The following is a 27,866-nucleotide window of genomic DNA, read 5'->3' on the forward strand; positions in this document are numbered from 1 at the left end:
ACTGCATATTTATTAACATTTGAGCAAAGCATCTCCGCAAATAGGCTATAAATATCTACTAGAGCTAAAATTTGTTTATATGTTGATTAAAAAAGAGATATATTTTCTACAAAGTCCAATTTATATCAGTTCTAAAAAGAACTCACTGTATAAAAAATATATTATGCGAAAAGTAAGATGCAGTGTATGCAGTGCCATTTCAAACTACTAGTTTTTGATCAAATTAAAGTGAAACTTGTTTTGAATTATGTCTGTCATTAGTTTCATTCATTCATTCATTCATTGTTTTTTTCGTTTTGTTTTGTTTTGTTTTTCTGTCCTGTCCAGCAAAATCATATTTGTTCATGTTGGTGCCCATATCTGCTGCACATATCTACTTTACAAAATAGAAGTGTGGGAAACTTCTCTTTTTGGCTTATTTGTATTTGACGTTGTTAAATTGATTTATTTATTGTTTGGCACAGCCGGACCGTAGCAGGATGGGATAGGAAGAATAAAAAAGGAAGACTGAGGGGGAAAATGTGGGAACAGTAGGGTGAAAAGACAGAGCGACAACAAAAACAACAGAACAACATCAGCGTAGCACATATGATAGTAAAAGTGATAGCACAGAAGCAGTTAGTGAAGTATATCTTAATAAATTAGAAATGACAATATTACACTACAAATGGAGCAATACAAATACCAATAGAAATAACACTATTGATAATGAATAATAATATTAATAATTACCTCTACTATAAATGATAAATGGGTTGTACTTGTATCGCGCTTTTCTACCTTCAAGGTACTCAAAGCGCTTTGACACTACTTCCACATTTACCCATTCACACACACATTCACACACTGATGGAGGGAGCTGCCATGCAAGGCGCTAACCAGCACCCATCAGGAGCAATGGTGAAGTGTCTTGCTCAGGACACAACGGACGTGACGAGGTTGGTACTAGGTGGGGATTGAACCACGGACCCTCGGGTTGCGCACAGCCACTCTCCCACTGCACCACGCCGTCCCTCTATTATCAACAATACAATTGTTTTGAATGCAACAATACATACAAGTAATGATAACTTAAATAACAAATGAAAGCAGATATGTAGAGGCTGAAGAAAGATAAGCAACTTATATTAACCTTGTAGTTTGTTATAGTAAAGTAGGTTAAGCTTTCTTTAAAAAGTAGGGGCAAAAATCGTAAATTGATTTTAGTTGAAAAATGTCATATTTAACTTCTAGGCCTTATCGCCGGACCTACGTTCAATAAGCCAAAGCATCTTTAATCTTAGCGGGGTAATATACTCCTCAGTCTCCATCTGGTTGTAGCGTTCCATTTTCTCACTACCCTCAGTCTCCTCATGGATCAAATGCGTCGGCAGCAACACACCTTTGTTTTGCGCTGTTGGTCTTGCTTCTTAGGTTGCGTTCAATGCTGCGCGTTTTATCCACTTTCTTGCCCGCGATTACTGTGGGGATTTTTTAAAATGACTTACAAAGTCGTGCTCCTCGGTCGGCATGGCAACTGCAGAATTTCTCCGATCCGACAGGTTATACCGCCAACATTATTTTGAAACGTACAACCCATCTGAGAACCTGCGCGCTCTGCAGCGGATATTTGTTTTTTGGTCCGTTTCTTATATAAGAATCCTAAAGTTCGGAACTAAAGATCGCTCATAAAAGGGAACATTATCACAATTTCAAAAGGGTTAAAAACAATAAAAAGCAGTTCCCAGTGGCTTGTTGTATTTTTTGAAGTTTTTTTCAAAGTTTTACCGGTCCCGGAATATCCCTAAATAAAGCTTTAAAGTGCCTTATTTTCGCTATCTTCGAAACCACTATCCATTTCCCTGTGACGTCATACAGGGCTGCCAATACAAACAACATGGCGGTTACCACAGCAAGATATAGCGACATTAGCTCGGATTCAGACTCGGATTTCAGCGGCTTAAGCGATTCAACAGATTACGCATGTATTGAAACACATGGTCGGAGTATGGAGGCAGATAGCGAAGACGAAATTGAAGAAGAAACTGAAGCTATTGAGCGAATAGCTATTGACGCTATTCGGCCATAGCATCAGTGTACCTAATAAAGTGGCCCATAGCATGGCTGCCTTATTAGCATCGCCGGTAAAATGTGCGGACCAAACGATCAGGACTTTCGCATCTTGTGACACTGGAGCAACTTAAATCCGTCGATTGGTAAGTGTTTGTTTCGCATTAAATGTGGGTATCTAGTTTCAAATGTACATACAGCTAGCATAAATAGTATGTTAGCATCGATTAGCGTAGCATTTTAGCATCGATTAGCTGGCAGTCATGCCGTGACCAAATATGTCTGATTAGCACATAAGTCAACAACATCAACAAAACTCACCTTTGTGATTTCGTTGACTTAATCGTAGCAAATGCATCTGCAGGTTATCCATACATATCTGTGCCATGTCTGTCTTAGCATCGCCAGTAAAATGTGAAGACACTCTGGTACATTCAATGGGGGTCTGGCGGCAGATTTCTTGCCAGTGGTGCAACTTGAATCCCTTCCTGTTAGTGTTGTTACACCCTCCAACAACACACCGACAAGGCATGATGTCTCCAAGGTTCCAAAAAATAGTCGAAAAAACGGAAAATAACAGCTGAGACCCGGTGTTTGTAATGTGAAAATGAATATGGCGGGTGTGTTACCTCGGTCACGTCACGTTCTGATGTCATCGCTAAAAGACCAATAAACAGAAAGGCGTTTAATTTGCCAAAATTCACCCATTTAGAGTTCGGAAATCGGTAAAAAAAATACATGGTCCTTTTTCTGCAACATCAAGGTATATATTGACGCTTGCATAGGTTTGGTGATAATGTTCCCCTTCAAACTCAAATGTCCACTGCAGAGGACACTGTCTGTCATGGGAGGATATTGTTGCTGTTTTCTATTGTCAATTAAAACGATAACAGGCAATACTTTTCAGCTTGTTCCTGAACTCAGCTTTTATGCAAATGCATGAATGCTGGAAGATGTTTTTACATTGGAACTGCCAAGCCTCATTCCAATAAACGCCGCGATCCATACTGTTAGCCGCTGATTTGTCTCAATCTAGCGACGTTGACAGTACTTGCGGATGTGAGCCGACGCTAATATCGAACCACGAGGTGGGGGCTGGAGGTGGTAAACTGGTCTTTTGTGTTGTCACCCACTCAGCCAAGCTGACGGCGGGTCACGAGCACAAACTGGAAGAGAGGAATGTGTGCGATGACCTTCAACGCAAATGCCAATGTTTCGGCGTGGCGAGCATGGGGAGGGGGGCTGGGGAGGGAGGGTCAACGAAGAGAGAGAACGACGACAACACGAGTGAAATAGAATCGCGGCGCCTTCCTAAATCACGGCGGAAATGATGTTTGTGTCAGAGAATCAGGGGAGAGGCTACGGGAATGGGCGACAGCGCCGTGCACGCACATGCACACACGAGCCAGGCAGACAGGCTCCGTGTGCGTTCGTGACTAACAGCCGGTTGTTATTCATCTTGGCATGCGACTCCCAGCAGCCCCCTCACATCAGGTGCGAGATTGGCGGCGGCGGAGGGAGGAGGGGAATGGGAGGGGAGGGGAGGAGAGCGCGGGTGACAAGGGGAGGTGGTGACGGCGGGGGTGGGCGCCTGTGAGACCGTCAAAACATTCCTGCCTCGGCGCAACGAATCTGCGCTTTCATCAAACACCTCAAACCCCCTCCTTCCCCCCTCCTCCTCCGTTCCTGCACCCTCGCCCGCCGCAACCGCCTCCTGGCAGCCACTGGCTCGCTCACTTCCTTTCTGTCTGCCTCCTCCGTGCTCGCCGTTTCCAGGCAGGTTCTTTCTCATTAGCAATCTCCTCACTGTCCTCGTTCCAAGGGACGTGAGCCACTTTTCCACCAGTTGGGTTCATTAGCCTTGCGTTTCTCTCGTTCCGCCTGCAGGCGGGCTGTGGACAGCCGCGACAGCTACGTAAATATCATGACGTCAATAGCGGCAAGGCGCAAACGAAGGCGACCTCATGCCGATATCATCTGTAAACAAGCGGCACAAAAGGCGGTGCAAAAGGTATTGTCATGTTGACCCGTTTATAAGACAAACCAGTGTCCTGAAAACTAGGATCCTCTGCAGTAGACATTTGTTTTTGGTCACAACACAACACAAATGTCCACTGCGGTGGACACTAGTTCTCAGGATCTAAGACAACCCTTTGTTTTTCAAGACCCATTTTTTTACACAAATATTTTCAAGACAAACTAACGTTTTGTTGACTGACTCTGCTCTGTATAAATACCTAATGTCAAACATAAGACAAACTAATTTTTTAATGATATCTTTTTGGAAAAAATGCTCATATAATGCTCATAATGTCTTATTTAGGTCCATATGGTAAGGTGAAAAATGGTTGTTTTACTGTATATCCAGGTAAATTTGGTATGATAAAAAGTATTTTCTCATATTTAAGTCAATATGTCATGATAAAAAGGGTTGTCTTATATTAATGTTAATATGGTTTGGTAAAAAAAAAAGAAAAAAGTTTGACTATCTCAATTGCACTGTATTGCACTTAATAAAAATATGTTTGCAATAAAAAAAAATGGTATGGCAAAAACATTTGTCTTATACACGGGTCAATATGGCATGATTAAAAAAAAGTATTGTCCTGCCTATATTCAGATCAGTATGGTATAGTAAAACATTTTTTTTTATATTGAGGTCGAAATCGTATCCTAAAAAGTAATGTCTTATATTCCAGTCTCATTGTTGTTGTAATCAGATCATTATGGTATGGTAAGAAGTCTCGTATTCAGGTCTATATGGTATAGTAAAAAGTATTGTCTTATATTCGGGTCAATATGTCATGATAAAAAAAGTATTGTCCTATATTCAGATCAGTATGGTGTAGTAAAAAGTTTTGTTTTATATTGAGGTCGAAATCGTATCCTAAAAAGTAATGTCTTATATTCCAGTCTCGTTGTTGTTATAATCAGATCATTATGGTATGGTAAGATGTCTTGTCTTCAGGTCTATATGGTATGGTAAAAAGTATCGTCTTATATTTGGGTTAGTATGGTAGAGTAAAAAATATTGTCTTATGTTCGGGTCAATATGGTACGGTAAAAGAATTGACTTATATTTTAGTTAAAATGGTACAGGAAAAACGTTGTCTTTTAGTCAGGTCGAAATCGTATGGACTGAAGTCTTGTCTTCAGGTCAATATGGTATGGTAAAAAGTATCGTCTTATATTTCGGTCAATATGGTATGAAAAAAGTATTCTCTCATATTCGGGTCAATATGGTACGGTAAAATTATTAGCTTATATTCTTGTCAAAATGGTACGGTTCAAAGTTTTGTCTTATATCTATGTCAAAATGGTATGGCAAAAGACTCTTATTATCGGGTCTCTATGTTATGGTAAAAAAAAAGGTGTCTTTTATTCGGCTAAATATGGTATGGTAAGAAGTATGGTCTCCAGATCAATACGGTAAGGTAAGAAGTATTATATTCAGGTCTATATGGTATAGTAAAACGTATTGTCTTATATTCGGGTCGATATGGTATAGTAAACATATTTTCTTATATGCGGGTCAAAATGGTACGGTAAAAGTATTGTCTTATATTCAGGTCAATATGGCATGGTAGGAAGTATTGTCTTATATTTTGGTCAATATGGTATGACAAAAAAAAAAAAACGGCTCTGAAATTAAAGTTAATATTGTATGTTGACTCTTATTGGTGATTTGAGTTAGTTAGCAGGGCTACACAACAACTACACCACCCATTCCCATGAAACTGTGTGAGTAGTTTGCACATGTTCGGTTTGTAGTTTATAATGTAGTTTTTTTCTTGATGCCTTTTGTTCATAACCTTCTGTCGGGCTTGGCTGATTGCCACAAATTTTCACAAAAGTAAAGCAGTGCAAATTTATTTTCCGAGTCTTTGCAATAGTAACACCCAAAAAGTCCCCCTAAAATAGAATGGGTCTTCACTGTCCACAAAGTCTTATTTGAATGTGTTGTTTAGTAGTTGTGTAATGCTGCTAAACAACAAACCAACCAACCAACTGGGGTGAAAATACAGTATTGACACAAATATAAGAAAGTATTTTTATCCCTCGAAAAAAGTCTGAAAAACAGTTGTCTTCCGAAGGAGATTTCTACACTCATACCAGCAGGAGTCGCTTAAAGAATTCTACCCAAGCGAGTCAAAGCTTTTATACCGAACAAGCCCCGTAGTGCTTGGCGGAAGCAATATTCATGAGTCCCCTCCCTCTTTTTCAGGATGCTCTCTCTTCTGTTTTTGTCCCCAAAAGCCAAACAACAGTGTCTTTCATTTATGAGCAGCTTGGGAGTGATAGCATCAACCTTTGCGGGCTCTATGGCGGCTATTGCGAAACACTCTTTGCAGTTCAGAGCATCCACAAGCCATCTCCTTGGCCCGGTATTTGCTTCCAAATGTCGGCCACGTCTTTGCGAATATTTAGACCATGACTTTTTTTCTTTCAAAGGGGAAAAAGTGTCCCCTTTGTTTTTCAATCCGGTCATGTAGCGCCAGTATCAAAAAACAGTCGCTGACGAGATAGATTTGGGTTATTGGTGTTTCTCTAAAACCAAGTTAGATACGAATATAAATGTCAGCCAACTATTGTATCCTACTACAATGTGGTCTAGTCAAAATTATTTTCAAAAGACCCAAATCCTGGCTGCTGACCTCAGACCATCTCTGTGCTCCGAAGCAACCATTTATTGCTTTCCTCAGCTCAAACAAGGACATTTTCCTTGGTTAACCGTTTTCTTCAGATACTTTAGTTCCCTCCCATATTGCAGACTCATATATTACAAAAGCTCCAACTAACTATAGTACCATGGGTATGGTCTGCAAAAACAGATAACCGCGGGTATCTCTAATCTGAGCCAATTGGCTTTAAGACGGCAGTAGCTGCATTTGAAGTACCATGAAGCAGCTTTTAGCTACCTCTCCATGCGCTTTAAAATGTTGCTACTCTGCTGTTGGTGTGAAAATCACGTGGTCCTACTGTTTTCCAGTTAACTGTGATGTGGTTAATAATGTGTTTTATAAATAAATGTGGTCATCATGCAAATGATCTTTATTCAAGTAAAAATAATAATACATTATTACATCCTCCTGAAATATAGCATCATCTCCATTGGACATTTGTTTTTAGTCTATTTCCTGTGTCGAAAAGAATTATAAACAGGTCTTTTAGATTATATTAGATTAGATTATATTATATTAGATTAGATTAGATTAGATTAGATAGTACTTTATTTATTCCTTCAGGAGAGTTCCTTAAGGAAAATTAAAATTTTCAGCACAATCCCGATCTTGAATGGGATTCAAGATCAGACAAACATTACAGGGAGACAGAACAGGAGCGCTGACGGGTCTGCCGGCTTCCAGCGCCCCTTACAAAAAAGGTGAGATATAGGTAAACAAGTGGGGGGGAATGGGAGAAAAAAAATAGAAGATTAAAATAAAATTAAATTAAATAAAAAAATCGGTCGAAGCCTGGGCCACTGGAGAGGGGGTCCAGACTGAGGCCAAGGGAAAGAACAACACCAACTCATAATAGCCATAGTACACATCCCTCTCACATGTGTGTAAGAGGGAACATCAAAGAATACAAAGGACATGAAAGACATTAAAGCAGCGGATACAACCAGCCAGTTCTACATACAGCTATGAATAAAAAGTAAAAGAAACATATAAACTGTGGTGGCCTCTGCGGTGTTCCACGCCATCGTCCGCTGGGGTGGAGGGAGCATGGCCAGAGACAGGAGCAGACCCAACAAAGCAACCAAGAGAGTCGACTCCACTCTCGGCCGCCAACCATCTCTCGGCCACCTGCTCACCCAGCCAAGACACCGCGAAGCCTCTCCGTCCCAGCGCTCAGTGCCAGCTCCGCAGCCCTGTCCCCTCATCCGCATCTCCTCCAGTCTCTCCAAACGGACTCCGGTGTGGCGGACATCCAGCAGCCGGCCAAAAGGCTCCCGGGAGGCAGATCCAGAAGTCCACAAAAAAGCACCGCAGAGGTCACGAAAGTGCCACTCCTTGTCACAAAGTCCCAAAGGGTCCCGGACCAAAAGGAAAAAAATTAAATTAAATAAAAATAACACATGAAAACAAGAGGGAAACACAAAAGGATGACACAAGAGCACACAGCTCCTGCCAACAGCAGCCACTACAGTTGCGCCATCTTGGGGGAAAAAATTAAAAAAAAAAAAAATTTTATGCCAAGCACAAATGTTCAGTGCAGTAGTTGCTGGCTCTCAGGAGCATATATCGGGAATAAACAGCCTCTCTCCCCAATACAGTTTGGTATCAAGTGAAAAAAGCAATACTAACACCTAGGATGAAGGTTGGCTTTAATGTGGTTAGCTTAATGCTAACATACAACGGACGAGCCCATTGAGAGGCTAATAACAACTTAGATTTTATAGACCGCTCAAACCCTAAACAAATAACAGTCAATGTTTTGTGGAACATGATTGCTAGAAGATGGCAGCACATATATTACCCTCCTTATCACACATTTTTTCCCCTTTGGAGTGGCCCTATATTCACTTGTGGTGCCCCGCCATGAGTAAATGAATCTATGGGAGACCCTGCTAGTATACATTTTTCCTAGCGGGGCAATTTTCTCTACCAAATTCAGTTTGACTTTTTTACCTGAAAAATTGGAAATCGGAATAATCAATGCTGATTGGCTCCTCTTTAATGATCAGATGTCATGATCCATTGCCTGGATCATAGTTTATTTACCTTTTGATTCATTTGTAGTTTAAGTTCTGTTTCAGCACCCCTGTTTTGTGTCTCCTTGGTTGCTATGGTTATTTGTTGTTTTCACCTGCCTCTGATTAGTGTTGGGGACGCTCACCTGTTACCGGGCTCTAATCAGAGAGCTATTTATTCCTGCCTTTTGCCTAACTCGGTCTGATGCTTTAGTTTGCTTCCATGCAGCAGTTTACGTCGATTACCCTTTGATCTCTGAGCTAAGCGTTACCTTATGCGTTTCCTTGTTAGCTATTCCATTAGCTCCCTGTGCAATCGGCACACTCTTCTTGTGTTTGTTTGTTCCTGCCTGATTTATCATCAATCAATCAATCAATGTCTATTTATATAGCCCTATATCACCAGTGTCTCAAAGGGCTGTACAAACCACAACACAAACCACAACGACATCCTCAGTAGATCCCACATAAGGGCAAGAAAAACTCAGCCTGTGGGACGTCGATGACAGTGACAATGATGACTATGAGAAACCTTGGAGAGGACCGCAAATGTCTAGCAGCCGCATTTTGTACCAACTGTAATCTTTTAATGCTAGACATGGGGAGACCCAAAATAATACGTTACAGTAATCGGCGTCACTAGTGGACAAAATGGAGCAAATTTTTGCGATATCACGGAGATGAAAGAAGGCCTTTTTAGTAACATTCTTAATCAGCATTTTCGTTTTCTTGGCGTTGAGTTTAAAAAAGTTAGCGGACATCCATTGTTTAATTTCATTAAAACACGCTTCCAGCTGACTACAGTCCGGCGTGTTGGTCAGGTTTAGGGGCATGTAGAGTTGGGTTTCATCGGCATAACAGTGAAAGCTAACACCGTATTTGCTAGGAGTGTAACGGTACACAAAAATTTTGGTTCGGTACGTACCTCGGTTTAGAGGTCACGGTTCGGTTCATTTTCGGTACAGTAAGAAAACAACAAAATATACATTTTTGCGTTATTTATTTACCACATTTGTAAACAATCGCTTTATCCTTTTAACATTGGGAACACTATAATAATTCTGCCCACGTTAATCCACATTAAACTCCCTCAAGTTGTTGCTTTGATTAAATAAAATGACAAAACCTTTCTTTTACATGTAAAAAGTGCAACATTAAATAGTTTCAAGTCAACTCATCATGCTTAATTTATTACAGCATTTGGGAAGCCTGTAGTTGATTTTTATTATGTAAATGTTATATTTTTATCAACATGTGATAGCAGGGACCCTGCCATTCAAAACTAGGCTGCTACATTACTAATGATTATTATAACTATAGCTGAAAAAATAGTACAATAGCAATAGGAGAGACTATTCATCCCTGAAATCTATGGTGTTAGTTCGTGTGAAATAACAGACAGACAAGGCTTTGCTGCCCCTAACACACACACACACATGCACGCACCCATGCGCACGCACGCACGCACACACACACACACACACACACACACACACACAGCAAAATGAGCAAATGTTACGCTAAAAGCTAATTAGCCTTCACTTCAAGCCAGAACTGCGAGTGAGTTTTTTATAATTTGGGGAAAGTACGCTGTCCGCTGCTAAACACATATCTGCTCGACGCTGAAGCATTGACTACATCGCTCTGAATAATCACTGCTGATTGGCTGTTACATTGCTCTGAATACGCACTGCTGATTGGCTTTGTATGCAACCAATCAGATGGTTGTGTGGGCGGGACAATGCTGGGTGCTCAGACAGAGGCAGAAAGCAGAGCAGCTTGTTAAGACTATAGCTTACAAACTCGTTCGATACACCTCCGAACCGGACCGAAACCCCCGTACCGAAACGGTTCAATACAAATACACGTACCGTTACACCCCTAGTATTTGCGTATGATGTCACCTAGCGGCAGCATGTAGATGCTGAAGAGTGCAGGGCCAAGGACCGAACCCTGGAGAACTCCACATGTTACCTTATGAACATTAAATCATTTTATCTGCAGACTGTATCCGGAGTTCCGTCTGCATCTTGGGAGAACAATCTGCGACCCCAACGTAACACCAGAGGTAACACAAGCTGGTGAAAAGATTCAACAGAACAGCCGTCAAAGCCAACAAATTGCCGCTGCTAACCGTTAAAGCTAACAAATTCAATTCAGCGGAAACCCTCACTGACGTCATACACGTTGCTTTCATAAAGTTCTCTCAACTGCATATGACATATTTAAGGTTTGTTTTAAATAACACATTAATTACTTTCCCTAGTTAATATTTATATTTATTAAAGAGTAATTACATTAGTAATCAAATTAGTTTTTTGGTTAGGTAACAAGTGCCTTAAGTTAATTACTTTTTAAAAATAAATATCAGAACACTGATAGTAACACTAATCTGGTGTTGAGTTCAAAGTAAACAATTTGCACGTTTTGTTTAAAACACGGACATATGTCGTACTAATAGCGTGCCGGCACAGTCACATAATATATGCGGCTTTAACACACACATAAGATCAATAGCCATACAGGTCACACTGAGCAGGTGGCCGTATAATCAACTTTAATCATACTTGCCAACCCTCCCGACTTTTCCGGGAGACCCCCGAATTTCAGTGCCTCTCCCGAAAATCTCCCGGGACATCCATCCATCCATCCATTTTCTACCGCTTATTCCCTTTCGGGGTCGCGGGGGGCGCTGGCGCCTATCTCAGCTACAATTTCTCACGATTTTCTCGCATCTGCTTTCCCTCCATATAAACAGCGTGCCGGCCCAGTCACGTTATAAAATCTACGGCTTTTGGAACTCAGTGCGCAACTGCACACACAAGGAGACTATTATATAGGTCTTTGTTATCCATAGGTTTATAAAGTAGGCAGGCACGGAGCTATTGCTTTAGTTCGTGTCTATGCCAGCCGGCACGTTAATACACTGACACACAACATCCGGATTCCAATCATGCATTGCTTCAAAACTACGGCAAGTAGTAATGTCTAAAAACATAACAGAGACGAAGCAGAAGAACGAAGAAGAGACAGTCATGGCGACGACAAGTAAGAAAAAGAAGTACGCTTGCAAGTTCCAAAATGATTGGAAAGAAGAATTTCAGTTCATCCAGGACAACTCGAAGGGGGAGGGGTACGCTAGGAAGAGATGGAAGATTCCAGACTCTGGTGCATTTGATGAAGGCACTTTCGTGCATGCCACACAGCAATGCATCATCAGAGAGGGTGTTCAGCATGGTTAGAAAGAGAGTGACAGAGAATAGAACGAGGATGGACAATTCAGCCCTAAATTCACTCCTTTCCTGCAAATAAAATTTCACAGATGCTGCCCATACCTATGCTCCTTTAAAGGCTGTGCTACTGGCTGGAAAGCATTGCACTTCATATACAACAATGAGTAGAGGAGTGTTATGTGTGTGTATATGTGTAAATAAATGAATACTGAAATTCAAGTATTAATTTTTTTAATATATATTTTAAAATATTTATACATATATATAATATCCATCCATTTCTACCGCTTATTCCCTTTGGGGTCGCGGAGGGCGCTGGTGCCTATCTCAGCTACAATCGGGCGGAAGGCGGCGTAGACCCTAAACAAGTCGCAACGTCATCACAGGGCCAACACAGATAGACAGACAACATTCACACTCACATTCACACACGAGGGCCAATTTAGTGTTGCCAATCAACCTATCCCCAGGTGCATGTCTTTGGAAGTGGGAGGAACCCACGCAGTCACGGGGAGGACATGCAAACTCCACACAGAGAGATCCCGAGCCCGGGATTGAACCCAGGACTACTCAGGACCTTTGTATTGTGAGGCAGACACACTAACCCCTCTTTTCACCGTGCTGCCCATATATATATATATACATATATGTATATGAAATTCAAGTATTTACTATATATATATATATATATATATATATATATATATAGTAAATACTTGAATTTCAGTTAATTCTATCTATAAAATACTCCTCCCCCTTAACCCACACCAAACAAGAATAACAAACACATTTCTGGAGAACATCCGCACTGTCACACAAAATTAACACAACAGAACAAATACCCAGAACCCCTTGCAGCACTAACTCTTCTAGGACATTACAATATACAACCCCGCTACCACCACGCACCGCCCACCTCAACCCCAACTCCCATATCCCGAATTCAGAGGTCTCAAGGTTGGCAAGTATGGTGACTAGTTGGTAACAAGTGGAAGTTGTAAATTTACCAACTTTTCTGCTTATGTACACAACCTTGTACACAACCTTGTACAATACATGATTGATAATCTAGCATTAACTATTACACACTCTAAAGTGATTCAGCTGCTGACGCGGAAGCTAGCTTACCTCTTGCTAATGGGATAGCAGTTTGAGGCGAGGCGTTACTACGCTAAGAAAATAGTTCCTCAGTTCACTCTTAATATAATGTTGCTACAACTTGGTAATTAAACAGCTAATAGTATTTTTGGGCAGTGTTTGGGTGCATTTTAAAGTGATTTAGAGGCATAGAAGATTACTCCCATTAGCTGCATTATTAGCCACCGAGTACAAGACGATTTTTACTACATAGAATGCTCACACAAAAAAAGATGTGTTCTTGTCTCTCATAAGGATTGTTGATGGGAAAAATTCTAAAAAAGTGCAGTTCCCCTTTAAAGATAATGGGCTGTCTAGAATGATCGTACATTCTTTATCACACTCAGTCTCGTTTTTGGTCCAACCCCCCCACTCCACCAACACCAAAAAAAATCGATGTGATCGTTGCCGTAGTGTATAAAACCATCAAGTGGCTCCTTTCTAATCCAATCAGAAAGTATTGGAAAACTAATCATCGCCCATCAGCAGTCTAATGAGTAGTCACCACTTTGGACCTTCTGTCATCGTCTTCTAGCTGTAGGAAAGCCAAAGGTGGCAGACATTGTTCTGTTCATCCTTTTAAAAGCTGCTCCGCATTTCAACTGATATGACTACTACGGCATCTGACCACCCGATAACTACACGAATGCTAACGTTGGCTTACCCTGTTGCTGTGTCTTAGCTATGGACACTCAGCATCGTACGCCACAGTCTCCACTTTGCTGCGGCAGTCCGTTTTCTTGCTTCCCTCAGTCTCCACTTGGATACAATTTGGGCATATTCTGAGAAGTAAATACAAGAGAGCATCAGTCATCTCCAATGTTGTTGTTGTTGTTGTGATGTGTCTTCTAAAACATAATAGTCGCCACGGTGCTGCACAGTCAGGGCCGCTTTAAACTAAGGAGGGGCCCCGGGGCTGAGGGTTTTTTGCCCTCGTTTGTTGTGACTGTTGGTTTAAATTCAACTTGTTTTTTTGCTGCCCTCAATCTCATCTTGGGTCAAATTCATCAATCATTTTACCAAATTAATCCTCTTACCACCACATGCTGGGAAGTAAATGCAGATGAACCTTGTTAACCATTGCTGGAACTAAAAAAATTAATTTCTCTTACAAACTTAGTCAGGTTTTTTTTTTTTGTTGCCCTCAGTCATCGCTTGGATAAAAATTTGGTAAAATTCTGAAAAGTAAATACAGGAAAGCCTCAGTCTTCTCCAATGGTGTTCCTTATTGGCATGTCTGGTTGTAATACATGATAAATGCAGTCCATTTTCTTAGTGCCCTCAGTCTCCTCTTGGATAGAATTTTTCTCTTTACCGAGAAGTAAATACAAGTGACCGTCACTTTCCTCAAATTTGTATCTCTCTTTGCAACTGATGTGTTCATTCAACTTTTTTTTTTTTTTTGTCTGCCCTCAGTTTCATCTTTGATAATATTCATCCTCTTACCGCCAAATGCTTGGGAGTAAATGCAGGCAAACCTCTTTCACCATTTTTGCAACTACAAAAATCCTATTATCCTACAAGCTATACATTAATGTGCTGCCTGTTTTCTTGCTCCCCTCAGTCTCCTCTTGGATAAAATGTGTCTGCTTACCGAGCAATAAATGCAGGAGACCCTCGCTCTCCTCAATTCTTTGATATCCTTTGTTCCAACCGAGGGATTCAATTCAACTATTGTTTTGCTGTCCTCAATCTCATCTTGGATAAAATTAATTCTCTTACTACCACATGCTGAGAACTAAATGCGAGCAAACCTCATTCCCCATTGTAACAACTACTAAAATGTTGTTCTTCTGTTTTTAAACACTAAAATGCAGTTGTTTTTTCTGCGTCCTTAGTTAAGTTATAAAGTTAAAGTCCTCGATTGTTTAATGTCTTTTGTTGTGACTAATATTTTCAATTCAACTTGTTTTTTGCTGCCCTCAGTCTTATCCTGGATCAAATTAATATTCTTACCACTAAATGCTGGGAAGTAGATCCAGGCAAACCTCGTTCATCACCCTTTCTGAAACTACAAAACCCTATTCTCCTACAAGCTATACGTGATTGTGCTGTCCATTTTCTTGCTGCCCTCAGTCTCCTCTTGGATAATCTGTGTGTCCTTACCGAGGAGTAAACACAGGACACCCTCGCTCTTCTCAATTCTTTAATATCCCTTTTTCCGACCGATGGGTTCCATTCAACTATTTTTTTTACTGCCCTCAGTCTAATCTTGGATCAAATTCATTCTCTTACCACCACATGCTGAGAAGTAAATCCGGGCAAACCTCATTCGCCATTGCAACAATTACTCAAATTTTGTTCTCCTGTTTCTTATACACTAAAATGCTGTTTTTTTTTCTGCCTCCCTTAGTTAAGTTAAAATGTTAAATTCCTCGATTGTTTAATATCTCTTGTTGTGGCTAATGTTTTCAATTCAAGTTGTTTTTTGCTGCCCTCAGTCTTATCCTGGATCAAATTAATATTCTTACCACTAAATGCTGGGGAGTAAATCTAGACAAACCTTGTTCTCCCTATCTAAAACTACAAAATGTTATTCTCCTACAAGCTATACATGATAGTGCTGTCCATTTTCTTGCTGCCCTCAGTCTCTTCTTGGATAAAATGTGTGTCCTTACGGAGGATTAAATACAGGACACCCTCGCTCTTCTCAATTCTTTAATATCCCTTTTTCCGACCGATGGGTTCAATTCAACTATTTTTTTTACTGCCCTCAGTCTCATCTTGGATAAAATTAATTCCCTTACCACCACATGCTGAGAAGTAAATTCGGGCAAACCTCATTCCCCATTGCAACAACTACTAAAATTGTGTTCTCTTGTTTTTTATACACTAAAATGCAGTTGTTTTTCTGCCTCCCTTAGTTAAGTTAAAATGTTAAATTCCTCGATTGTTTAATATCTCTTGTTGTGACTAATGTTTTCAATTCAAGCTGTTTTTTGCTGCCCTCAGTCTTATCCTGGATCAAATTAATATTCTTACCACTAAATGCTGGGGAGTAAATCCAGACAAACCTTGTTCACCCTAAGTAAAACTACAAAATCCTATTCTCCTACAAGTTATACATGATTCTGCTGTCCATTTTCTTGCTGCCCTCAGTTTCTTCTTGGATAAAATGTGTGTCCTTACCGAAGAGTAAATACAGGAGACGCTCGCTCTTCTCAATTCTTTGATATCCCTTTTTCCGACCGATGGGTTCAATTCAACTTTTTTTTTTTACTGCCCTCAGTCTCATCTTGGATAAAATTCATTCATTCTCTTACCACCACATGCTGAGAAGTAAATCCGGGCAAACCTCATTCCCCATTGCAACAACTACTAAAATGTTGTTCTCCTGCTTTTTAGAAACTAAAATGCAGTTGTTTTTTCTGCCTCCCTTAGTTAAGTTAAAATGTTAAATTCCTCGATTGTTTAATATCTCTTGTTGTGACTAATGTTTTCAATTCAAGTTGTTTTTTGCGGCCCTCAGTCTTATCCTGGATCGAATTAATATTCTTACCATTAAATGCTAGGGAGTAAATCCAGGCAAACCTTGTTTACCCTAAGTAAAACTACAAAATCCTATTCTCCCACAAGCTATACATGATTGTGCTGTCCATTTTCTTGCTGTCCTCAGTCTCCTCTTGGATAAAATTTGTGTCCCTACCGAAGAGTAAATACAGGAGACACTCGCTCTTCTCAATTCTTTTATATTCCCTTTTCCGACCGATGGGTTCAATTCAACTTTTTTTTTACTGCCCTCAGTCTCATCTTGGATAAAATTCATTCATTCTCTTACCACCACATGCTGAGAAGTAAATCCGGACAAACCTCATTCCCCATTGCAACAATTACTAAAATATTGTCCTCCTTTTTTTTAGAAACTAAAATGCAGTTGTTTTTTATGCCTCCCTTAGTTAAGTTAAAATGTTAAATTCCTCGATTGTTTAATATCTCTTGTTGTGACTAATGTTTTCAATTCAAGTTGTTTTTTGCTGCCCTCAGTGTTATCCTGGATCAAATTAATATTCTTACCACTAAATGCTGGGGAGTAAATCCAGACAAACCTTGTTCACCCTATCTAAAACTACAAAATCCCATTCTCCTACAAGTTATACATGATTGTGCTGTCCATATTCTTGCTGCCCTCACTCTCCTCTTGTGTCCTTACCGAGGAGTAAATACAGGAGACGCTCGCTCTTCTCAATTTTTTGATATTCCTTTTTCCGACCGATGGGTTCAATTCAACTTTTTTTTTTACTGCCCTCAGTCTGAACTTGGATAAAATTCATTCATTCTCTTACCCACCATATGCTGAAATGTAAATCCGGGCAAACCTCATTCGACATTGCAACAAGTACTAAAATCCTATTGTCCTAGAATTTATACACTAACATGCAGTTAGGTTTTCTGCCTCCCTTAGTCTCCTCTTGGATAAAATGTGTCTCTTTACTGAAAAGTAAATACAGGAGACGCTCGCTCTCCTCTTGTTCAGAATGACGTGTTCGATTCAACTTTTTTTTTTGCCGCCCTCAGTCTCATCTTGGATAAAATTAATTCTCTTCCTACCACATGCTGAAAAGAAAACGCAGGCGAACCTTGTTCGTTATTTCAGCAACAACTAAAATCCTATTTTCCCACAAGCTGTACACAAACATGCAGTTAGTTTTCATCCTGCCCACAGTCTCTCCTTGGATAAAATGTATCTCCTTACTTAAAAGTTAATACAGGGGACCGTCACTCTCCTCATTGTTAGCACCTTGTTCTGACTGATCCGTAAGAGTACAACTTGATCTTTTTCCTCTCAGATAAAATGGATCTCCTTGCCACCCTCACTGAGAAATAAATCCAACATAACCTCGTCCTCCTGGGTTGCTGTTGTTTGTTAGCATGTCTACTTCATTGTCATCGCAGTTCTTTCTGCCCTCAATCTCCCCTTGGATAAAATGTGTATCTTTACTGAGGAGTAAATGAATTACCGTATTTCCTTGAATTGCCGCAGGGCATATAGTTTGAATTACTGCCGGGTCAAACTCGCTTCCCAAAATAATTAACGCATGCTTAGTATTACCGCCTGGTCAAACTCGTGACGTCACAAGTGACCCTGTCATCATTTTCAAAATGGAGGAGGCTGATTTCAATACCGGTAATTTGAAATCGAATTAAGGGAAGAAGATTAAGAGCTATTCAGTAGGATTTAAGGTCCAAGCTTACATCACACTCAAACTTTTACTGCATACCTTTGGTAAGTGCCGGAGTGAGAAAAGGTTTTAAACAAATTAGCGCATGCTTACTTTTACCGCATACCTTTGGTAAGCGCAGGAGTGAGAAGAGGTTTTAAATGGATTAGCGCCCCGGTGGCAATTCAAGGAAATACGGTAGTTTATATTTTGCGTTCAATTGAACTCATTTCGTTTTTCAAGTGGACAACTACCCGACCACATTGAATTGCACTGAGTCGGCACTATGTGGGATGTTTCAAAAAAGAGAAAGGCCGTCTCCAATTATTTTGAACTTTGTGTACCCTAGCTGGCCTTGCAGTCGCGGCTGTGCGACAGGACCCGCATTGGGGAGTACCACGCGGGCACCGTGCGCTACACCCAAGCTGACCTGGTCGAGCTGAGCGACGACGAGGACAACGCCAACACGCTCTTCTACGCGCCGCACATGACCCTGAAAGACCGAGGGCCCTGAGGGGGAGACAAAGGACGGCGAAGGCTGACATAGAGAAATGCGGCGGATTTGAAAGCAGGGTGGTGAGCGAATGGAAGGGAAGATTGGGGGGAAAGTCAGGCAGATAGAACCCGGAGATGAGCTGTCAGGTTCCATTATTAATCCCCATCCTTTACTATTTAATATCCTAAAGACGCGCACACGCACATACTGAGCAGGGCTGCAATACTACACGCGCGGCGCTAAAGATCCTCCTCGTGTTTAAAAAGGCTTCCGCAGCATCCCGAAGGTCTTAAAACATTCCTCATCACTGCACCCTCGACTCCTTCAATCTGCACTTTTGGCAGACCACCAAGATGGAGGAGGAGGGAGAGAGGGGAAAAAAAGAAAAGAACCGCTGAAAGGCAATCATAACAAGGTGCTAGTTTAGCATTCAGAGCAATTACCTTTTCACCTCTCTGCAGGAGACGAGGAGAAAAGCGGGCCTTTTTTTTTTTTTGACGACTCTTCTTCTCATTTAATTTCATGAAGGAAGACGTTAGCAGTGGACTGTATTTTTTTCTGCCTTTTGCAGTATTGTCGCTGTCTGACTAAAAAACACATGTCCACGTTTTTGTGTCTCTTATAACCAGATGTACACGATTAACTCAAAGAAAATTAACCATAAATTACTAAGAATTATTCTGAACTCCCGTGTCCATGCCATCATGTCGATGTAGCGTCATTTCCCATAGCTCACATCATCTTCTTCCTCATCAACAGCGCCTCTACTGGTTTCTAGCAAGTAGTGCACTCCATTGTGCTTCAAAGCATGATTATTCAAGTAAGTAACTCCACACATCTTTAACTATCCCATTGTGTTGATCAGCAGATTAGCTCTTCGGTAATGAATTCCCACAAAGAAAGCCAATAGTGCTTTTTATTTTCATGTTCTTTCAGTTTTCTAACAAACATAGCGAAGATAAACGACATGTTAGCAAAGCATCGCGTTGACATTTCACAAAACAATCCCCGTGATCAAAGGCTGATGCCCAATTTAGCCATTCAGTTTGACTTGAGTGCGTCAATCCGACTCAAGTTGGCGAAATTTGACCTTTATTGATGATTGGCAAAAGAATACATGACGTTCAGCCATTAGCCAATGTTGGTGTGTTCACACTTTTCATTTGTAATTTGGAGACATTATTAAAAAGAGTGACATGTCACAAAATGGACATTAAAAGTTTTTTAATTGGACAGCGACGACAGGTTTACTTTTACACAGATTTTGTGAAAACTGTGTATCTCCATATCTTTGATTTGGATAACGATCAAATGTTGCATATATTTGATGGGTCAAAAAGAGTTTTGGAAATGTTTGCCTAACAGAATTCCGTAGGATGTCTTGTGAAAAACCATGTATCTCCAAAAATAAGAGTTGCTATGTTCAAAGTCATTTGTGCACTGTACATGAATCACGGTCAAATTAGCGTGAGTACAGCATTCGGGATCTCAACACAGGAGCTAAAATTTGGATATTCTCATGTTTTTTTATATATTGTGCGGCGACAACATAGCAGTATTATTTTTGCCTTTTATACATAATGTCCTTTGAAAACCATGTATCTCCAAACTTTGTTGCGGTTTTGGTTGTTGGAACAACCAAGATAGCTGATCGTTTGCCCCGTCCGACAAATTTTGTGCGCAAAACACAGGTCACAGTTTTATTGTGATCACAATCAAATTTTGGATGTTTGTAACATTACTAGAGATCTCAACGCCAAATATGGTCTCTCTTGTTCAGTTTTTAGAAAGTTGCAACATTCAAAATAGCTTTTTGATACACAGCATTATAAACAATTGCTAATCATGTAAACCCATTAATTTCTTAGTTTGTTTGTATTCAAAAAGTAGACAACGACATGAGTATGTTTAGAGATAAATGTCTTTTTCCTATTTTGCAGCATCGATACAATTATTGTTTACTCGTACACGTAATGTCGAACAGTCTGGAAACAAAAACTTCCATCCATCCATCCATCCATATTCTACCGCTTATTCCCTTTGTGGTCGCGGGGGGCGCTGGTGCCTATCTCAGCTACAATCGGGTGGAAGGCAGTGTACACCCTGGACATGTCGCCACCTCATCGCAGGAAACAAAAACTTGTAATTCCAAAGTTTGGGGTTGAGGGTTTGGAAAAAAAACTAAAAAAGTACTGTAGATTATTTAACATCCATTTACCATTGAAACGGCATCTTCCTTTTTTTTTTTTTATTTTAAAGGGGAATATTAGCACAATTTTAGAAGGGTTAAAACCAATAAAAATCAGTTCCCAGTGGCTTATTTTATTTTTCGAAATTTTTTTCGAAATGTTACCCACCCTGGAATATCCCTAAAAAAAGCTTTAAAGTGCTTGATTTTCCCTATTAAGCCACTGTCCATTTCCCTGTGACGTCACATAGCGATTCCAATACGAACAATGGCGAATACCACAGGAAGATATAGCGACATTAGCTTGGATTCAGACTCTGATTTCAGCGGCTTAAGCGATTCAACAGATTACGCATGTATTGAAACAGATGGTTGGAGGCAGATAGTGAAAATGAAATTGAAGAAGAAACGACGCTATTCGGCCATCTTTGCGTTAGCATCGCCGGTAAAATGTGCAGACCGACCGATCAGGACTTTGGCATTGACAATGGATCAACCTAAATCCGTCGATTGTTTCGCATTAAATGTGGGTGGAAGGAAACGCTGGATGTAAATATAGTTTCAAATGTACATACAGGTAGTCTAAATAGCATGTTAGCATCGGTTAGCTGGCAGTCATGTCGCGACCAAATAAGTCTATAACAACACTCACCTTTGTGATTTCGTTGATTTTATCATTGGGAATGCATCTACTTTGAGTGTCGCAGGATATCCAGACATTTTTGCCATCTCTGTGCCATCTCTGTCGTAGCATCGCCGGTAAAAACCAAACGGGGGACTTTTGCATCTCTTGACACTGGAGCAACTTAAATCCGTCGATTGCTAAGTGTTTGTTCGGCATTAAATGTGGATGGAGGAAAAGGCTAAATGTAAATATAGCTACAAATGAGGCATAATGCTGCAATATGTACACACAGCTAGCCTAAATAGCATGTTAGCATCGATTAGCATGCCGTGCTAATCGATGCACATTCTACGTAAATCAACTTGAATCCGTCCCTGATCGTTGTTGTTACACCCTCCGACAACACACCGACGAGGCATGATGTCTCCAAGGTATCGGAAAACAGTCGAAAAAACGGAAAATAACAGAGCTGATTCGACTCGATGCGTCTGATGTGTAGGGAAAAATGGCGTTGAGTACCGATGTGATGTCACGTTCTGACGTCGTCGCTCAGAGAAGCATAAACAGAAAGGCGTTTAATTCGCCAAAATTCACCCATTTAGAGTTCGGAAATCGATTAAAAAAATATATGGTCTTTTTTCTGCAACATCAAGGTATATATTGACGCTTACATAGGTCTGGTGATAATGTTCCCCTTTAAAGAGTAATTTTTAGTTTCTTTTCAGATTTGACATTTTTTAAATTAATTTTAATATTATACAGCAAAGATATAATAGTACTTTTGTTTGCTTTTACATGAGTTTGGAGGATGTCTTGTGAAAAAAAACAGGTATTCTGAAAAAGTTGGCCATTTGCCCTTGCAGCATCGATACGATTATTGTTTACTCGTGCACGTAAGGTCGAACAGTCTGAAAACAAAAACTTGTAATTCCAAATTTTGGGTGTGAGGGTTTGGAAAAAAACTAAAAAAGTACTGTAGATTCTTTAACATCCATTTACCATCGAAACGGCATCTTTCTTTATTTTTTCGATTTTAAAGAGTAATTTTTAGTTTCTTTTCAGATTTGACTTTTTTTTTTTAATTTATTTTCATATTATACAGCAAATATATAATAGTACTTTTGTTTGCTTTTACAGGAATTTAGAGGATGGCTTGTGAAAAAAACAGGTATTTTGAAATAGTTGGCCATTTGCCCTGTCCGACATTTTCTTGTGCGCAGAACACAGGTCACAGTTTTATTGTGATCACACTCAAATTTTGCACGTTTGTAACATTACTTGAGATCTCAACGTCGGCCAAATATGGTCTCTCTTGCTTCAATTTTTAGGAAGTTGCAACATTCAAAATAGCTTTTTTATATACAGCTTTATACACAATTGCTAATCATGTAAAACCATTAATTTATTTGTTTGTATTTAAAAAGTAGACAACGACATAAGTATGTTTAGAGATAAATGTCTTTTTCCTATTTTGCAGCATCGATATGATTATTGTTTACTCGTACACGTAATGTCGAACTGTCTAGAGACAATTTGCCCATTTGCCCTGTCCGACATTTTCTTGTGCGCAGAACACAGGTTACAGTTTTATTGTGATCACACTCAAATTTTGCATGTTTGTAACATTACTTCAGATCTCAACGTCGGCCAAATATTGTTTCTCTTGCTTCAATTTTTAGGAAGTTGCAACATTCAAAATAGCTTTTTTATATACAGCATTATAAACAGTTACTAATCATGTAAAACTGTTAATTTCTTAGTTTGTTTGTATTCAAAAAGTAGACGAACACAGTTTAGAGATAAATTTATTTTTCCTGTTGTACTGCATTGATACAATTATTGTTTACTCGTATGTATAATGTCAAACAGTCTGGAAACAAAAAACTTGTAATTCCAAATTATGGGGGTGAGGATTTGGAAAAAAGTACTTTGGAAAAAAACTATTTATTTCTTCTTTATATTTATCATCCATTTACAATGGAAACTTGCGGGGTTTTTTTTGATTTTGATGAGTAATTTTTAGTTTCTTTTCAGATCTGACATTTTTTGGACACAGGTCACAGTGTTATTATGATCACACACAAACTTTGGATTTTTGTAGCATTACTTGACATCTCAACGTCGGCCAAACATGGCCTGGATTGCTTTTTTATTGCTGGTTATGACATTCAAAAGAAGGTTCATGTACACTATTATTAACAATTGCAGATCATCTAAGACCTTCTTTTTCCTAGATTTTGCATTCAAAAAGTAGACTACTTTACATTAGTAAGTGCAAAGACAAATATATATTTCTATTGTATAGTATTAGTGTTAACTTTTACACATAATGTCGTACATTATGTGTAAAACATTGTATCCGAATTTTAGGGCCAAAGAGTTTTAAAAAAATAAAAACAAACACTGAGGGTTCATTGTCTTCTATCCGCCCGACCTGACTTCTTTTTAATGTAGAACACATGTAAAATTTTATCTGTATCACGTAAAAAATTTTGCATATTTGGCCTGTCTGACTTTTTTTTTTTTTTTTTTTGCGGTACACAGGTCACACTTTTGTTCGGGTCTCGGACAAATTTTGCGTGGTTGTACAATTACTTCAGATCTCGAAACGGGGTAAAATTTGGGACTTGGTCTTTAATATGGTACAATTTTTTGAACGTCATAAACACAAAAAATTCTGAGACACGTGCTGTTTTTATTGAGCACAAGGACAACGGGTGTTTTGAACGCTTATTTTGTTTTCATTTTATATAAAAATTGTTCAAGGTATTTCAAAATAACTTTTGTATTCAGTATTTTAAACACTTGGTGATCATTTACGACAATTTCTTAGTTTCTTTCCATTCAAAAAATAGACGTTTGCGCATGAGTACTGTATTTTTCGGAGTATAAGTCGCAACTGCCGAAAATGCAAAATAAAGGAGGGAAAAAAACATGTATAAGTCGCATTTTTGGGGGAAATGTATTTGATAAAACCCAACACCACAGAATAGACATTTGAAAGGCAATTTAAAATAAAGAATAGTGAACAACAGGCTGAATAAGTGTACGTTATAAGACGCATAAATAACCAACTGAGAAGGTGCCTGGTATGTTAACGTTTAATTTTATGGTAAGAGTCATTCAAATAACTATAACATATAGAACATGCTATAGTATAGTTTACCAAACAATCTGTCACTCCTAATTGCTAAATCTGATGAAATCTTATACGTCTAGTCTCTTACATGAATGAGCTAAATAATATTTTTGATATTTTACAGTAATGTGTTAATAATTTCACACTCAAGTCGCTCATGAGTATAAGTCGCACTCCTGGCCAAACTAAGAAAAAAACTGCGACTTATAGTCCGAAAAATACGGTAAGTTTGGAGATACATTTATTTTTCCTATTGTACAGCATAACTACAGCAATTTACATTACAGTTTACTTCCACACATAATGTCGTATGGTCTCGTAAAAAAACGTCCGTCTCCAAATTTTGCGGGAGAAGACTTTGAATTCCTCATCTGCATCATAGATTCCCCTGGTCATTCCTTTTTTTTGTACTAAGAACACAGCTCACGTTTTTTATTTGAACCGCATTCAAAATGTGCATGGCGGTGGTCCATTTGCCGTGTCCGACATCTCTTTGTGCGCAGAACACAAGTAACCGTTTTCAGTCCGTTCACGATCAAATTGTAACGGAACTTGAGCTCTCCAAATATTGTGACTATGTCTTTCATCTTGATGAAGTTACAGCAATTTCTTATTGTCATAAGCACTCAAAATTCGCAAACACGTGTTTATTCTCTTGTTGTTGTTTTTGAAAGGTTATTTTGTTTTCTTGCTGTATAAAAAGTACTTGTAGTTTTTGATATACTGTATTTATAACAACATTGTACATTGAAATGTACATTTTTTATATGGTCCCACCCTGCTGCTCAGCCATATGAACAACAAAAATATTTTTCACACACTCTTTTCCCTTTCCCGAAGGTCCAAACAGGTAAATGATGGCCTAACGCTGCTTAGCAACAGTCTCCGACAGTTCATCATCTCATGGTTGGTGTCAGTGGTGCCACGAGGTGTGATTGGCAGCATAATGCCATCCATTTAAATTTAGCCTGGCCCCGTTTCTTCGCCCTCCTCTTCTTGTTTACAATTTTTTCAGCGGCTTGTGCGAAGTGACCGCTGTCAGTGGCCTCGCTTGACGAGTTGAACTAATGACCCGACACTTGACCCCCTTTTCACCCCCCTTGCTGTTGAACTTTCCCTCTGGGTGTCAGTGACACCACGGTGCGACTCCGAGTTAGCACTTTAACGGAGCTTTGCCACCATCTTACACAAACACACACCCGCACACACAGACTCGCATCCCTTCCCTTATTTTTGGCAGCGTCGCTGGTCTGACTTGACTTGCACTCCATCAAATAAATGAGCAGCAAAGACGTCTCATAACAAAGCAGCGCCTGGGTGTGTTTATTTCTCCTGCACGCTGACGCTTGCTTTGCAAAGTCTGCTCAACCGTGCATGCGGGTGTTGCAACAGCAAACTACCTTCAAAATGGAAGACAACCATCTCTAAATTATAACGCATAAAACTACTTTTATATTTGTTTAGAGTGACTTTCAGTGCAAAAAAAACCCGACATTCCAAAGACTTTAATATGCCCTGATGGCATCTAATGAAATACCATTGACCAAAGAAAAACACCTTATAAATGTTAATCAGGCTAATTTTATTTTTATCAGAATTTGTGTAGCCAAATAATAAGACTCAGAGGCGAAAAAAAAATCGCAACAAAAAATGTTCTACCAAATAATACAAATCATTTGCAACACTAGTGATTTAGGGCTATATAAGCAAACATTGATTGATTGATTGATTTATTTCTGAATGTTGTTGCTGGCCATAACAAAACAAAAGGAGCCTTAGAGTCTTCTGATTAGTTTTTTGTTAAAGGGGAACATTATCACAATTTCAAAAGGGTTAAAAACAATAAAAATCAGTTCCCAGTGGCATGTTGTATTTTTTGAAGATTTTTTCAAAATTTTACCGGTCTCTGAATATCCCTAAAAAAAGCTTTAAAGTGCTTGATTTTCGCTATTTGCGATGCCACTATCCATTTTCCTGTGACGTCATACAGTGCTGCCAGTGTAAACAAACAATGGCGAATAGCACAGCAAGATATAGCGACATTAGCTCGGATTCATCAGATTACGCATGTATTGAAACGAATGGTTGGAGTATGAAAGTATTGAAGAAGAAACTGAAGCTATTGAGCGAATAGCTATTGACGCTATTCATAGCCATAGCATGGCCGAATAGCTGCGTTAGCATCGCCGGTAAAATGTGCGGACCAAACGATCAGGACTTTCGCATTTTGTGACACTGGAGCAACTTAAATCCGTCGATTGGTAAGTGTTTTTTGGCATCAAATGTGGGTGGAAGGAAACGTAATATAGTTGCAAATGCATCTGCAGGTTATCCATACATCTCTGTGCCATGTCTGCTTTAGCACCGCCGGTAAATAGCATGTTAGCATCGATTAGCATAGCATGTTAGCATCGATTAGCTGGCAGTCAACATCAACAAAACTCACCTTTGTGATTTCTGTGACTTTATCGTTACAAATGCATCTGCAGGTTATCCATACATCTCTGTGCCAGGTCTGCTTTAGCACCGCCGGTAAATAACATATTAGCGTCGATTAGCATAGCATGTTAGCATCGATTAACTGGCAGTCACGCCGCTACCAAATATGTCTGGTTAGTACATAAGTCAACATCAACAAAACTCACCTTTGTGATTTCGTTGACTTAATCGTTGCAAATGCATCTGCAGGTTATCCATACATCTCTGTGCCATGTCTGTCATCGCCGGTAAAATGTGCAGACACTTTGGTACATTCAATGGGGTCTGGCGGCAGACACTTTCTCATCTTCGGGCCAGTGGTGCAACTTGAATCCCTCCCTGTTAGTGTTGTTACACCCTCCGACAACACACCGACGAGGCATGATGTCTCCAAGGTTCCAAAAAATTGTCGAAAAAACGGAAAATAACAGAGCTGAGACCCAATGTTTACAATGGGTTGAAAATGAAAGTGGCGGCTGTATTACCTCGGCGACGTCACATTGTGACGTCATCCCCTCCAGAGCGATAAACAGAAAGGCGTTTAATTCGCCAAAATTCACCCATTTAGAGTTCGTAAATCCGTAAAAAAAATACATGGTCCTTTTTCTGCACCATCAAGGTATATATTGACGCTTACATAGGTCTGGTGATAATGTTCCCCTTTA

At 39.6% G+C, this 27,866-nt stretch overlaps 1 protein-coding gene across 4 annotated transcripts in view; it reads left to right on the forward strand.

Annotated features, from left to right (window-relative positions):
* The window catches only part of si:dkey-100n23.5, a 330,394-nt gene that overhangs the window by 278,537 nt on the left and 23,991 nt on the right, over positions 1 to 27,866 (forward strand). For 3 of the 4 annotated variants that reach the window (XM_061879835.1, XM_061879826.1, XM_061879838.1), the window contains one exon: positions 18,625 to 26,029. The exons of the other annotated variant lie outside the window; for it this stretch is intronic. In XM_061879835.1, the coding sequence (XP_061735819.1) occupies positions 18,625 to 18,789 (165 nt within the window). In that variant the 3' untranslated portion in view covers positions 18,790 to 26,029. Of the gene's footprint in view, positions 1 to 18,624; positions 26,030 to 27,866 lie in introns of those variants that run through there. 4 annotated transcript variants of the gene reach the window in all.

The sequence above is a fragment of the Nerophis ophidion genome, linkage group LG19, assembly GCF_033978795.1.
Source record: "Nerophis ophidion isolate RoL-2023_Sa linkage group LG19, RoL_Noph_v1.0, whole genome shotgun sequence".
Taxonomy (NCBI): Eukaryota; Metazoa; Chordata; class Actinopteri; order Syngnathiformes; family Syngnathidae; genus Nerophis; species Nerophis ophidion.